This window comes from Calypte anna, chromosome 8 (genome assembly GCF_003957555.1).
Source record: "Calypte anna isolate BGI_N300 chromosome 8, bCalAnn1_v1.p, whole genome shotgun sequence".
NCBI classification, from domain to species: domain Eukaryota; kingdom Metazoa; phylum Chordata; class Aves; order Apodiformes; family Trochilidae; genus Calypte; species Calypte anna.
In genome coordinates, this window is record NC_044254.1 from 3615233 (window position 1) to 3630636 (window position 15404).

The 15404-nt window shown below is 45.8% G+C and overlaps 1 protein-coding gene across 1 annotated transcript in view; it reads right to left on the reverse strand.

Moving 5' to 3' along the window:
* The window catches only part of LAMC1 (laminin subunit gamma 1), a 62854-nt gene that overhangs the window by 11760 nt on the left and 35690 nt on the right, over positions 1-15404 (reverse strand). The window contains exons 2-13 of the mRNA XM_030455730.1: positions 10890-11194; positions 8963-9093; positions 8458-8624; positions 7226-7414; positions 4373-4490; positions 4183-4281; positions 3941-4077; positions 3000-3122; positions 2723-2912; positions 2350-2462; positions 901-1122; positions 623-811 (exon numbers count right to left, since the gene is read on the reverse strand). Coding sequence (XP_030311590.1) covers positions 623-811; positions 901-1122; positions 2350-2462; positions 2723-2912; positions 3000-3122; positions 3941-4077; positions 4183-4281; positions 4373-4490; positions 7226-7414; positions 8458-8624; positions 8963-9093; positions 10890-11194 — 1983 coding nt within the window. The remainder of the gene's footprint in view (positions 1-622; positions 812-900; positions 1123-2349; positions 2463-2722; positions 2913-2999; positions 3123-3940; positions 4078-4182; positions 4282-4372; positions 4491-7225; positions 7415-8457; positions 8625-8962; positions 9094-10889; positions 11195-15404) is intronic.

Consider the following 15404-nt stretch of genomic DNA (forward strand, 5'->3'; position numbering starts at 1 on the left):
ACCATCCTAAGGCTTCCCTGCTGTTTGCAGGCAGAACAAAAGGCTTAACAAACTACTTAACAAACTCAGGTACATGCTCAGGCTTTGCTTATTGCTAAGAACAAAAGAACTGTACCTGTTCATGTTATTTCTCTTTAAAAATGCTGAGCATAAATTTGGTCTTGTATTTTTTTGGGCAGTGGCTGTGAGTCACTGCATCCATCCATGCTTCCTGCCATTGCCTTCCCTGCCCCCTGCCAGCATCAATGGTTGGCAAAGTGCATCTTCTAATTTTATTTCAGTCTGACTCTCCTAGCTGGTTCTTTTAAATCTATCCTATTTTCTGTCCAACACCAGTCAAGCTCTATTAGGACCTAGTACAGCTCACCTACATGGTAGAGAAACGTTGAGATTTGGCACAGATTAAGCCTCTATTTCCCTTTTGGGAAATGGACACAATGAAAAAGGGAAGCCTGGAGCATCACAGAGGATGGAAAATAGGGCTGAGGAAAGGAGACACATTTAAACCAGAAGACACAGCAGCTTCCAGTGCAGTCAGAGCCCCAGAACTGGCAGGAGACATTTCTACAGGCACGTGGGGCATAGAAAAAACAGAAAAAGAGACTTTTAGAGTAATACACACCTGTGGTGCCAGCCTGGCAGCTGGTGCACACAACCTCCTTCGTGCGGGGCACAATGGCACAGCTTGAGCTGCCTGGGCAGGGGCAGGGCTGACAGTCTGAGGCTGTGCCTGCCGTGGCATCTCCGTAATACCCATCTCTGCACTTCTCACAGTGAGACCCTGCAGTATTATCCCTGCAATTGCACATGCCTGGAAGAGAGAGGGATGTGGGGTTTGCTTCTGACCCAACTCAGAAGAGCCAGGCTCTTGCTGCTCCCCATTTTATCAACCCTTCTTACCTGTCTCGGGCTCGCACGTCTCGCTGTGGCCATTGCAAGCACAAGGCACACAGGGGCTGTAGGGCCCAAGGTTTGGGGTCTCTCGTCGGTAGCCAGAGGAGCAGTGCTCACAAAACTGCCCCTCATATCCCACTGGACAGGAGCAGTTCTCCACCCAGGCCACGGGCAAGCCAGGTCCAGGGCGAGCACTGGTGATGGTAACGTCATCCAGGTGGCCAGCACCTAGACAGGAAATGGTTTGTAACCACAAAGGCACTCAAAACACACCTGAACACTACAGACAAAGCAGACAGGTGGACACTGGCAGCTGGTAAGGTGAAATCAGGGAGCAAAATGCTCCAGGAAGGTTTAGGAATAAAGATGCAATGTAGCTTACAAAAGGTACACAAAGAGCAGGGAAGTTGAGAATAGGTATAGAGAGGAGGATGCTGATAACAAATGGGAGCAAGTATGGTCAGGTAAAATAAGTTATAGTTTGCATGGATATGGTTTCTATTTCTTAATCAAATACCAAAATTCCTGTCTTTCTAGGAAGGACAGATCACATCTCTGGCAATTTGAATACACCATCTGTTGTAACAGTGTCTTCAAACCATATCTTGGGGTGAACTCTTCAGCTATTTTTCCCAAAGCTAGCTGGCATTTGTGTGCTCCCCCATCCCCTCCTTGCCCTTTCCCTGGAACAGAACAGATCCCAGACACAAAATAGTTGGTTTTAACTTAGTGTCTGTACCACTGCAGCAGCTCCAGAGCACTGAGCAGAGCCTCAGCTCCCACATATTAGAAGCAGCTACAGCACTCAGGGGGTGGCTAGTTCCACACCTTCCCTTCATTTCACAACCCTACATTCCTCTTTTTATGAGCCACCTCAACTGAAAACACAGCTTTCTCACCTTCCCCAAATGCAAATTCACTCTTCACATCTTTGTGCAAAAATTCTTCACACAACAATACCCAAGGACAGAGATTTTTCCTCCTGTTCATGCCCAATTTTTAAAATAAGAACTTTTGAGACCTCCCCTTTCCCACCTGTCATGCCAAGGGAAGACCAGAAAACAAGGAAAGCATTCCCAGTACAGCATAAACTAAGGCCAAGTGTTACCAGCTCCCTGTATCTCTCCTACTGAGTTCTTCAGGACTCTCTGCTATGTATTTCTACAGATGTGAAAGACACTGTGGAACACAACAAAATCCCCACATTTAAAAGCAAAGAATCAGCAGGTGATGGGTGCTCAGCTTCCAGACTCTCAAATGCAGCACTTTTCTCCCCCAGGTCCTCTCCCAGAGGTGCAGGAGAAGCTGCTACACAGGAAGACCAGGTGAAAAACAAGCAGCATGGACTTTGAAAAACAACCTGCCACAGCTGTTTATGGCTGAGCCCTACAATAAAGCAGAAGTAGACAAATGTTCCTGCCTCTCTTCTCTGCAATCTGCTGCCCAGCAACTTACTTCTTTCACTGTATGTCCCACGGATTTTGATGGATGTCAAGTTGTGGAGAAGCTTCTGGAAGTCAAATGCTGTAAGAGCAGGCCTCCAGGGGTAATCTGTAGCCTCGTGGAGCCTGTGGAGAAGAGCCACAGATCATCACCAAAGCTTTCAGATTCTAACAGCTGCACCCTTTCAAAGCACCATTTCAAACAGCACTGTGCTGCTGCACTGTAGTTCACATGTACTTATGCAACACTGCTGGGCAGCAAGCTTTAAATTAACATGATAAGAACACTCTTTCCAAGCTAGAATTCATGCTGGTTGTTTTTTCCAGAGCTCAGAGGCCAGGGCTAGACACCAGATGCTCCCACCACACCTGCAGATTTCCCTCACCTGAAGATGTAGGTCAGGGCATTCTCACTGGGGTAGGGGTTGCCCTGGGCAATAAGTGGCACTGAGACTCTCAGCCCAGCCCCTTCCAGCACCAGGTCCTCTGCAGAGAGCCGTGTATCCTGTCTGTCCACGTGGAAGGAGAAGGTCAAGTTCTGCCCATAACTCAAAACCTGGTTGCCCAAGAACTTGCCTGAAAGGAGAAGAAATGCTTACAGTTAGGGGAGAGGACAGAGAGGCTACAAGAACCACAAAAAGCCTCAGTTCTCAGGTGACCTACGTGGTGCCACAAAATACATGGGGAAATAGCTGTCCGAGATAACAGAGATATCCTGGGTCTCAGCACTCCACTGGAGGGAGACTTCCAAGCCATCACGTTGCTCAGCACGCCACTCCTCCTCTCCTGAAAACCAAATATTAGAGAATTAACACCCTTTGAAGATTTGCACACACTTCTCATGTCATACAGCACACTGCTCATCTGTAACTACAGTCTGTACACTTGGAACTAATGGACATTAGGGGGTAGATGTGCAGCACAAGGTAGAAAACAATCTTCCTTCCCAATTAAGCTGACTTAAGCCCTCTGAACTTTGCACCCTAAGACACCTCCTTCTTCAAAATCTTCCAAAGAGGATGGGAAAACCTGCATTTCACTAAAACTTGAGTTTCAGCTTCCATATGAACTGCTCTTCAGCAGAATTTTAACTAAAAAGGTGTTAAGACTATGAAGCATGAAAACATGCAGACACAAGAAACACAATGCATGAAAAAAATATTTCCCTGAGCTTACAAACACAACTGTGTTTTATTTAGTGCCATGTAAACCCTGAATCTAAAGTGATTATAATCCTCTCAATCAGAAACTCCCAATTTGGTTCTAAAATTAAGAAAATACTCCTTTGCCAGCACCTCTCCCAAGCTATAAAAGGGTTACATTTACAATTCCTGCTTGCATGATGTGGTTCAAGTTGGGTGCCCGAGGTCAAAGCTGTGAATTCTTTTCTCCCTAGCTGACCAACTGAGCTGCTGATTGGGAAGCTCCCTATTACTTAATCCCAGATACTTCAGCAGTAACTCAGCACTTCCAGAAGAGGGATCCTGGACCTGCCTGCCCAGAACTTGCAGTCTTGCACAGGGAAGAGGGAGCAGGGTGTTTTTAATTGCTTCTGCCCTGAGTGTGCAGCCCAACCCAAGACACAAAGGAAGGCTCAATTTTACCAAACTGGAAGCTGGAGGTGATGCTGTAGACACTGTAGCCAGTGGCACTGGTGCAGACGGAAGAGTGTCCAAAACAGAAGCAGGGGGTACAGCCTCTTGGATTGGAGGAATCCAGATGGAAAAATCCAGGTTTGCATCTGAAGATGAAGGCAAGGGAATTAATTTCCTTGATGTTTACCTCAGGCCATGGCTCGAATGCTTCTCATTCTTGAAACAATGCCACACACAAAGAGAAAACTAACCTCTCACAGTGGAAGCCTTCAACATTGCCCTTGCACGTACACCTTCCTGTCTCAACATTGCATTCCCCTGTGCTGCCAGCTGGATTGCAGGAACAGGGCCTGGAAGAGAGGGTAACTCATGAAGAGCCACAAAGAGCAAGCTTTAAGAAGGCACCTGGTTTTATTTTCAGAGAGTAGCACTCAGCCTTACCTGCACCCAGCTTCTGAGAGGGAGTGGAAGCCTGGCTGGCACCGGTCACACTTCTCACCCATGACACCAGGCTTGCAGCTGCACTGGCCATAGCTGTCACATTGGGTGCTGAGAGAGCCTGCAGGGAGAGCAGGGAACATACAAAACAGGCACAAAATGATGGAAAAGGAAGCACAGCTTCAAGTTGACAAATCACAGTTTACCTAATGAGTGCCTCTAGTTCACAGGATTTTTTTTTCCCCACTGGCAGCTCTGGAGCTGAATGGTTCTCTAGTCTTCCAAACCATGTTCAGCTGTTAAGTATTCCTACCAACCAACCATTTTGTATATAATTTAAACTTCAAATTACATTCTCATCCATATTCCTGCTTCATCCTCAATGTTGCCTTTGGATGACTCTTATAATTCCATGCCTGTTTTACCCTGCAATGCACCACTTCTGAAGATTTTAATCTGTGAATTCCCTGTGTTCTCTTAGTCACCATCTCCCCTTTGCCAAGGGATATCCTGACCTCTCCCTTTCACACCCTGATTTCCTCCCTTGGTTCCCAAGCTGGATTTAAAGCCTAAAACTTCCTTAGAGTGAGGTTGTATATACCACTGTTAACCTCAAACTCAGCAAACCCCTCATTTTTGGAAGGATGCCTTCCTCAGCACTGCTCTGTTCAAGCAGGCTGGCACAAAAAACTGCAGCAGGTTTATTTCACCTGCAGCAGAAAAAACATTTTCTGTCCCAAGCACTGAAACAGCCAGCAGCTTAGAAGTTGTCAGCACTGTAAGAGTTAACCACCAAGAGAGAAGTACTTTATTAAACAGAAATAGTTGCTTCTTTCCACTTCAATCCACACCAGATGATTGTAACAAAGTGAAAAGTTATAAGATGATTAGGCTGGACAGGACAGAAGAACTCACAAAACCTTTACCAAAGTTAAAATCCCCACTTATGGTTATTTAGGAAAAATCACTACTTGGGATAAAAAAGTAGCAACTTACAAAGAAATCCAGCTTGGTTTAAACCTGCCCTGGGTGTCAGTGGAGCCCTGGGATGCAAGCTGATGGCAATGTGAAAAAGCCCTTTGATATCTGTGCTTAAAAGACTTGAAAAATCACCATCCTTCCTTTTCTAGACCTTCTCAGCTGACATCAACCTTCACCTCTCATAAAATAAAGGCCAACACGGGGACATGGGAGAGCTGACAGAGGAAGAAAGAGGCCTTTCTTGGACAAAAATCTCACAACTCTACAATTCTCAGACCAAATTAGACAGGAGACATACCCTGGCAGACCTCTCGCTGTCTGCTTTTAGGGCATGCTGCAAGCAATTACTTATTCCAGATACTCTATTTTGGAACCTCACATCATATCTGACTGTTACCCTTTTGTCTCCTTCCTCCTTCTTTGCTGTGGGCTGGTGGGGATCACTCCACACAGGTAAAGTGGCTCCCTTGACAACAAAAGATCTATTTTTTCCTGCAGATTTTTTTTCCTTTTTAAAAGAAAACAAAAAATCAAACCAAACCAATCAAAAAACCCAACCCCTTTTGTGTTTAAGGTTTCACTGGTTTGTATTTATAGCACTTGGACACTCAGTAGGAGAAACTGATGCTGCTAAAAGTTCACCATAATTCTTCAGTATGAACAACTTCCAGGAATATCCCCTCACATCATCATGTTTATTAAGAATTTAAATGAGCTCTTTGGTGTTGGGAGTGTCCATGGTAACACAAGCAGCGGGGGGAGAGCCACACACGAAATAAAATCTGTTTCAGAACATTTAAAGGAGAAGATCTGTTTGAAGGAGTAAATGCTGGAGAGGTGAAACACCTGCCCCTGCCACCCCAACCCCAATTAGATCCAGGGATAATTTAAACCATAATACAATAAAATAAAGATTTGAGGGGCAGAGCAGGGTAGGGGGTGTGTGGAAGAAGAGGAAAGAGGCTTTCCAAACCAAAATGAAACAAAAATCAACCATATACACACTCCCTTTTCCCCCGTAGTTTGTCAATCACAGAATCATCTGGGTTGGAAAGGAGCTCTGAGAGCATCCACTCCAACCCCTGATCCACTCCCCCCGTGGTTCCCAGCCCATGGCACTCAGTGCCACATCCAGGCTCTTCTTAAAAACCTCCAGGGATGGAGAATCCACCCCCTCCCTGGGCAGCCCATCCCAATGCCTGAGCACCCTCTCTGGAAAGAATTTCTTCCTAATATCCAACCTAACCCTCCCCTGGCAGAGCTTAAGCCCATGGCCTCTTGTCTGACTGGTATCCGCCTGGGAAAAGAGCCCAACCCCCCCCCTGGCTCCAACCTCCTTTCAGGGAGCTGGAGAGAGTGATGAGGTCTCCCCTGAGCCTCCTCTTCTCCAGCCTCAACACCCTCAGCTCCCTCAGCCCTTCCTCACAGGAATTCTGCTGGATCCCTTCACAGCCTCCTTGCTCTTCTCTGGACCTGCTCCAGCACCTCAATCTCCTTCCTGAGCTGAGGGGCCCAGAACTGGACACAGGACTCAAGCTGTGGCCTCACCAGAGCTGAGTACAGGGGCAGAATCCCTTCCCCGGACCTCTTGGCCACCAGCTCAGGGTGCCATTGGCCTTCTTGGCCACCTGGACACACTGCTGGCTCACGTTCAGCTTCCTGGCAATCCAGACTCCCAGGTCCCTTTCTGCCACTCTGTGCCCAGCCTGGAGCTCCCCATGGGGTTGTGGCCGAAGTGCAGGACCAGGCACTTGGCCTTGTTGAACCTCATCCTGCTGGAATCAGCCCAACTCTCCAGGTCAGTTAGCTGCATAACTGAGAGAAGAGCTTGCAGAGAGAAGCTTGGAAGCAGAAGTGTTTGCTGCCACTACTCACCAATGGGGTTGCAGCTGCAGGGCAGGCAGCCCTCCTCGCTCCCCAGGCGATAGAAGCTGTCCCGGCACCTCTCACAGTGGGCACCATCAGTGTTGTCTGAGCAGCCTGTGCAGTGGCCACCGTGGCCAGTTGAACGGAACAGCTCGGGGTCAAAGTAGCACTCCTGAGATCTCCCATTGCAGTTACAAGCTGCAAAGACAAAGCCACCATCAGTGAAGGGCACCTACAGACACCAGACCCCAAAAGCTGCAAAACCCACTACGCACAAAGCTGAAGTTGTAGGGAAGGAAGAGCGTGAGCTTTAACCATCCCAAGAGCTCCCAAGACATTTGGGCACCAATGAAAAGAAAAAGGGGAAAGCTGTAGTGATGAAACAGGCTCCTGAAGACCATTCTCATCCACATCCAGAAGAAAACCAGGATTTTCTAACCCCCTTTCTTCCACACTGGGCTGCCATTTTTAGCCAAAATTCCCTCCCGCACAGCAAAGCCAACCCTGACCATGCAAACAAGCATGAGAAGGTAATGGTAAGGGCTGGCTCCCTGCTGTCAGGAGAATTTCTCCCCTGGATGTAGACAGATGTCCACTGGCCTGGCAAGGGAAGCAACAGGCCTTCATCAGACAGCTGGAGCCCATCAGTGCACACACAGACAGGAAGAAAACTTTTCTGTCTGAAAAAGCTTCCCCATAAAGTAAACTACCAGGAGCTGTGGCCTGCAACACAAAATCAAGCAAAATAAATTGCCCGTCAGCATTTGGAGTCCAGAACTGCTGCAACAGCCTCAAAACTGGATGAAACAGTCAGTAAGTAGCTGTAAAAACCAATAACCCAAATACAAGAGAAAGTCAGTGGATGCTAAATGAGGAGCTTTTTAAAATACAATTGTATTCCAACATACTCAATACTTTTTTTTTTTTTTTTTTCCATGGGTCCCATACAGGACAACCCTGCACATTTTTATGGCCCACTTTTTTTCCTAAAGGTTGCTCCCACCCTGCTGCAGAAAGAAGATGTCCCTTTCTAGGGATCTGCCAGGAAGCTCCTACAGGATAGCACTGGAAGAAGCAGCAGTCCCCCAAAATCTCTGCTGAAAAACACCATAACTGTGCTTAACACTGGCTAATTGCTACCAAGACAACTTAAAACCAGGCAGGGCCAGTTTCTGGATGCCAAGAGGGGCAGGGGACCCCAAACCCTGAGAGACTTTGCCCTGAAGTGTGAGTCCATGTACCCAAGCACTCGTTGGCACTCTCTGCTGTCGCTCTCCTCCACGGACGGTCATTGAAGAAAGGAAGACACTTTTCACAGTCAACCCCAAAGGTGTTGTGTTTGCAGTTGCAGACCAGCTTCCCAACCTCATTCTTCACACACTCACTGGCGTGCCCATTACATTTGCATCTGGTGAACAGAAGACAAGGAACAGGGACTTAAAACTCCAGGGATTCGGGTCACCCCAAGCAATCCAAAAAACAAAGCCCAGAGAGAAATGAGACAGATTTGAAGGTAGATGGTCACAATAGAAATAAGAACACAACTCTGTTGTTCAGCCTGGAGAAGAAGAGGCTCCAAGGAGCTTCTTCTTGAAGGCTTTCAGTAGTTAAAAGGGGTTAAGAAGAAAGATGGAGATGGACTTTTTACCAGGGCCTGTAGCGACAGAACAAGGGGCAAGAGTTTTAGACTGAAAGAGGGTGGGTACAGAGGTAGAGGGTAAGTACAGAGGTTTCTTGTCTACTCACCTACCACCCACAGCAAAATCAGAAATTGCATAGTAATAAGACTTGAGAACTTTTGGGTCGTTGAAAACTTCGTCTCCAAATGTGTTCAGACGATTGAGAGTCACTCTGATATCTGTAGCTGTCACCCACTCCTAGAGCAGACAGAAATCCCATCAGATAAAGCATCAAACACCCCCCTCTAGAGCACACCAGTGCTGTGTCATTAGCAGTTATTGTCACTAAGTCACCATTTCCCTCCCTGCACCTCAGAAGCTATGGCACTGTCTGAAAGGTCTTGCCCCCTCCTCTTGGTTCAGATGTGTTTTCCAGACCTCACTCCTGTTTGATTTCCCTTCCCAATGCCTCTCCACATCTTGACTTCCCTCAGCTGGGATGCAGGAGGTAACCTCTCCAGCAAAAAGCGTGGTGTAGGCACTAATGTGAGCTTGCTAACTGTACACATCCCTCTGCAGTTTTCCTGCAAAGCCATACAGAACCAGTGGGAAAAGCTTTAGGGAACACTTGGCAGCATATCCCAGCAGATGAAAAGACATAGACAAGTATGAATGAGGCGGGGGGGGACTGAGGAAGACAGAGATCTAACTTACAACACAAGTGTTTCTCATAATATTGACACAGCATCTTCAACACACTAACCTGCTCTCCTCCAGCAATAGCCAGCAAATGTAGCCTGTCCCCAGATTTCACATTATCTTATTAAAGATTTTGCAATGCTCTTTTCATTCCAACACCATAAAAACAGGAAAAACATTCCTGGATGTTTGTACAGCCACACAGCAGCCACACTGCTGCTTAGCCAGGACAATAAGATTTGCTGAGTTACAAACACTGGCATAAACACATGGAAAAGCTGAGCACAAAATACACATTTTAATTCAGTTCCAAAAGCTACTCCAGAAGTTTGTATGTATTTTAGGAAACTAGCAGACAGGTCTCTACTCCTTATAGAGAAGTTTATCAGAAAACTATATGCCACATTATTAACTTGAAATCTCTCTGTTCACCTGAACCATTAGACCCTGTTCTCTGCAAGGGCTAGCTATACCAACTAGGTGGCCAAACTGGTTCTTTTCCATTTCAGGAGGAGTTCTCCTTTTCCCATTAATCTTTATTTTCATTTTCAGATGAGAGCCCCACCAGATTCTGCTTTCCAGCTTGCTGGCTGAGGATCATGTCTCAGTCTGCTCCTGCTCCTCTAAGAGGAAAGGGACTCACAGCTCCAAAAGATGAGCCCAAATAGGACAAAACCCCCAGCTTTAGCTCCTTGTTGCAATATAAGCTGGAGGAGTCATCAAGAAACATAGAAAAAGTGGTGAGTAAACTGGATAAACCAGTGCTCCCAGTATGCTCCTGACCACTGCCCAACCTGCATTATGAATGGTAACAATATCAGAAAAAAAACCCCACAACACAAAGAACCCACTCCTCAGAGAAGAGAAACCAACCATGCTGTGGATAGAGCAAGCTCCCTTGCTCCTACACATGTCAGAGAACAGGTTAGAGTCTGCAATAACCCTTTATTTCTTCAGAAGAATCACATTTTTCTTATTTTTTTGAGCTCAGACTATATATGCAGATGCCTCCAATATTTTTTTGACTTGGGCTTTACCTTCTTCTGTCCTTGTATCTCAAACAGCAGCAAAATGCCCCCACCTGCTTTTGAAGCATCCATCCTCTTAAGACTTCTAACAATGCCTAGTGACAAACCATCCTAATGCCACTGATTCTGCTTTTTGTGCCATCACCTAATGCTAGTCAAGAGCTCAGCATTTCCTCCAAAAGTGTCTCTCTAGTTTGTCCATCCCAACCTACCTGTCCAAGTGCCTTTGAGCACCAACAGGGGCTGCAGAGCAGCACAAAGCCACCACCTCCTCCAAAGCCACCCTCAAGCTCAGCCCACCCACCCAACTTATTCCCAACCACGTACCTGTAACACAGGGCTGTTGTCAAAGTTGTAGGCACTGGGTCTTCCCTCCAGCGTGGAGAAGGCCACGTTGCCCCCAGTGAGGGGGGAGATGTCACTGAACTCATCTGTGCAGAGTGCCTGCTGCTCATCCTCCCCAGTCCGAATAAAGCCACGGTTGACTTTGTGGTAGGTGCTCTCACAGGAGCCACTGTAGTACTGGTAGGGCACCCAAGGGCCATCTTCCCTCGTGCGTTTGTAGATGGCAAAGCTCTCCGGCCGACTGGTGTGGAACTTGAGACGCACGTAGGTGATGTCAAAGGCTTTTCCTGCAGAGGAGAGGAAAAAAAGACATGAGAGAGGCTCCAACCAGAAGGGATGGACTGTAGTTCCCCTTTGGAAGAAACACCTCCTCCTCCTGGTACCATCCAGGGGGATAAGCAGTATCCAGTATGTCCTGGTTTGGGATAGGATAAAGGGGATTTTCTGCCTTTTGCTTTCAGCTAAGTCTCTTTAACAGCAAGTTTCTCCATCAGTGTCTACTTCTGGGACTGATAATGCTCAATGTTTAGTTACTCCTATAACTGCTATAATTTAGAACCAAGGACACTGCTCGGTTCTGAGGAACATCTTATGCTCTGAAAGAGAAAAGGAATAACAAGTGTAACCCTGCAACCCTCCTCTGGGGAGGAACAGACAAGACAGATGCCAAAATTGACCAAACAGAGGATTCCATCCCATATACCTCATAGTCAGTATAAATTTGAAGGATCACAAGGGTCAAACCCTCTCCTGCTTACTCTTCTGCACCTGTCCCTGTTTTGCTTTGGCATCCTGGGAGGATTCTATCCCTTCCTCTTCCTGTGCTCCTGATCCATGCCAGCCTGAATCTGTGTGTTCCTGCCTCCAGCTCCTGACTGCTGCTGACTCCAGGATTCCAGCCTGGACTTTCCCAGGCCTGCCCTGGAGCCTCAGTGGTGACGTGAGAGTTATTGGGGGAAAGGGGGGAAGAACATGGTATAAATTTTCCTGTATATTTGTATATATTTAGTAATTTTTCCTATTTATCATTACTGTTTCATTAAAGCTGTGTAGTTTAGTTTCCAACCCATAAGTCTCTCTCCCTTATTCTCTCTCCTTTCTTTATTGGGGAGGAGATGGGGATTAACAGAGAGTATCTGTTATTTGGTTTAATTCCTGGGCCAGTGTTAAACCCTGACACAGCAGCACCAGAAATATCTTCTCCAGCCCTATGTACTGCATCTCCTGGCAAAGACGAGGTGAAGGAACTGAAGGCAGAAGTCAGGGCAGGCTGAGTAGTTATTTACACAGACCTACAGACATCTGAGCAACCAAACACACAATCACAAGCTCCAATTCTCTTCTGCAGACCTGCAGTGTCCACACCACAACATGTCCAAGTTAACAAAGCTTGTTTATGGTATTTCCCCAAAATACATCTATAGGAGAAATATTACTCAGAGAAGTGAGACTCACTCTGCAGAGCCTGTTTTCTGCTTCCTTCCCAAAGAGACATGATGAAAAACTCCTACTACTCATGAAGCCTTTCCTCTAGCAGTGAGCTATTGAGTACACCCTCCTCTACTCACTCTCTTGGAAAAACCAAGGGAAGTTCAAGTTTCCCATCATTATAAATCCCCAAGACACATTTCAGAACAAAGGGCAAGGATTTACAAACAAGCCATATTCTCCCTTCTCTAAAGAAAAAACCACCTCCTCCCTGCTCTTTGCTTATCTCCAAACAGGTTTATGACAATCAGTATATCCTCCTCCCTCATGGATTCTTCTCCAGATTATCCACCCTTGTGCACAAAATCCAACTGCATATTCATATCCCTGAGAAAAATAACTGGGGAAGAAGGACCACAGACACCTTCCTCCACCATCCTGACATTCCCAGGAGGAAGCATCCAGCTGCATGCTGGCTGTTTCTGCTTCATCTTGGCAAGCAGACTGTACATGATCAGGACACCCTGGCAATACACAGGGAACCTGCTAAAAAAATGTGAGGCTTGCCTGGAACAAAACCTTGAGAATTTAGTCCCTGCCACTCTCTTTTACATTACCACCACCTCCAAGAAAAACACTGCTTTAAGCAGAGGTGGCAGATGTCCCTGGTCCCATCCTTGACCAAAAAAATAAAAAACCACAAAACAAAACACTGGAAGAGTTTAAATTGACTGAGAAACAGGTTTCCTCCACCTCTAGAAGTCACCCAGATTTAACCTTAATTTATAAATGAATTAATTCCATAGTGTTAAATTTTAACAGAGGGCTCTACACCTGCTTAGTAAGTTAAAGAAGACCAGAGGGCACCAGGCACCAAGCACAGTGTGCCTTTCAAAGCACACATGCAAAACCAGATTGCAATGAATCAAGTTTGAGTCACAAACCATGGCTCTCAGTCCTGGTCCAGGACTGAAAAAAACAAAAAAAAAACCCCCAGAACCCCACACAAATTAAGACAGAAAAGATCAACCCAATCATGTGTTTAAAGCCAAAGAAATCTGCCTATCCAAAAGTACCATCTGTGTGCAACATACAAGGGAGCTGGGGTGTTTGTACAGATACAAACACCCCCCCACTCCCCCAACACCTCCTACAAAACAGCCTTTACTGTTATATCATTAAATGGTTTGGGATGACCTTAAGCATAAGACTGGTAGCCACAGAGTTCAATCTGTGGGTCTTTCTTAATACCAGCTCCCTGTTGGTTTGGGTCAAATTATTTATTATCTTCTTACAGAGAGCAGAGAAGTGAGAAGAAAATACACTATTAATGCCAAATTGCCTCCACAAGAGGTTGAAGCTCCAAAGGATCAACACTTCCCATCATAACACAGCTCAAGCTTATCCTCCCCTTGCTGCCCAATTCAAGCCCCAATTAATCCAGTTTCCCTTTATTTGGAAGTATTTTTCACATGAATCTTAACAAAAGGCATGAAGCTGACATCAGGCATACAAAACCCATCCACTGGTTTCCCATTTCTCCTGCTACATGGTCTCTTCCCCAGAAAACAGCTCCTCAATGAAGGCCAAATACACAAGAGGCCAGACATGAGCAAGGATCTTTTCCAGGCTCAGGATACCCAGGATACACTTCCCATCTTTTCCAGAATCCTCAATCTGCTGCAGGAAGCCTCCAGTATATGAGCTGAGCTGCAACTCACCCGTCTGGGAACTTCATCAACACCCTGGATAGGCAGAAATTAAAACCAGACCTGTCATGGTTTTATTACCAATAAAACTGTCATTGCTTCAGGAGAATGTTTTCAACTCAGATATTGAAATGAAACTAAATATGAGATTTCTTTGGGTAATTTTCATCAGTGAAGACAGCAGGCAAGAACAGCCATTCCATGAGCCAAGCTCAAAAAATCACAGTCAACAACATCATGATCATTCAATTGAATTTTGCACTGTGTTGTCAAGACTACTCTGCTACTTTGACTTGTATTAGTTTTCCAGTAGTACTGAAGAAAAAACTTCTGGCATGAGCAAAAACCCCTGCATTCAGGCTGCATCAAGATGATTTTGGGGAGGAAATGCTTTGAAAGAATCCTGGGAATGAAGAGGGGGCTGGGTGTGTACTCTCACTCCAAACACACAGAGCTTTCTGCTCTGCTAGCAAGGCCAGATCACAGCCTGCACGTCCAAAAAACATCAATTTTTTTTTTTTTTTTTTTTTTTTTTCCCCTCTCAACTATAGCTGGATTATGGTCCCAGCTCCCTGATGTGTTCTCTTACAGCTTCTTGAAAAAATTCCAGCTCAGCTCTAGGATCAACATGTGCAAACTACACTGTGGGAAAACCCTTTTTCTATAGAAATTCCTTGTGCTACATGGGAAGGACTCTCCCTTTTCCATCTTCAGCTTTACACAGTAGGCCAAAGAAAATTCATTCAAAACCCTCCTGACTGAGCAACTCAGGTTAAGAAAAAATTAAATTAATTCATCTGGCAGTAACTACTTGGGAAATTCTGCAAACAGCATTAAAGAGGAATGTGGTTAATGCACACTGAGAGCCATGTCAGCTTGCTGGGGGTAAATACTGCTGGAAAAATCCAGTTACCCAAGCAGGCTGACAGAGTTGAAATGTGTTAGTCCCATGTCCATACTGAACCTAGAAGCTGTATTTAGCAGCCTAGCAGCTAGCAAGGCTCTTCAAGGTTGCAGAGCCTTTCTTTCTAGCAGAAATAAGGTGCCTAGGTTGCCTTCAAGTCTTGCAGGGCTAAATAAATATATATAGGTATTACACTGAGCGATGTCAACAGCCATGGCAGGTTTAAACATTTCAGTTGGAAGACAAAAAGTAGTTGTTCTCCTGTTCTTAGAAACTGGCAATTATTTTGATCTCAGTTTGGCTTAGAAGTGGCTGATACTGTCAAGTTCCCTCTGAAGTGTTCAGCAGATCTGTTTTGCAGGAAGAACACCAGATGTTTGTTAGAAAAATTCTCGAGGAGAAAGATGATTAGTGAGACCTGACAAGCCTTTAAAGCATCAAGAGCTCAAAACAGGC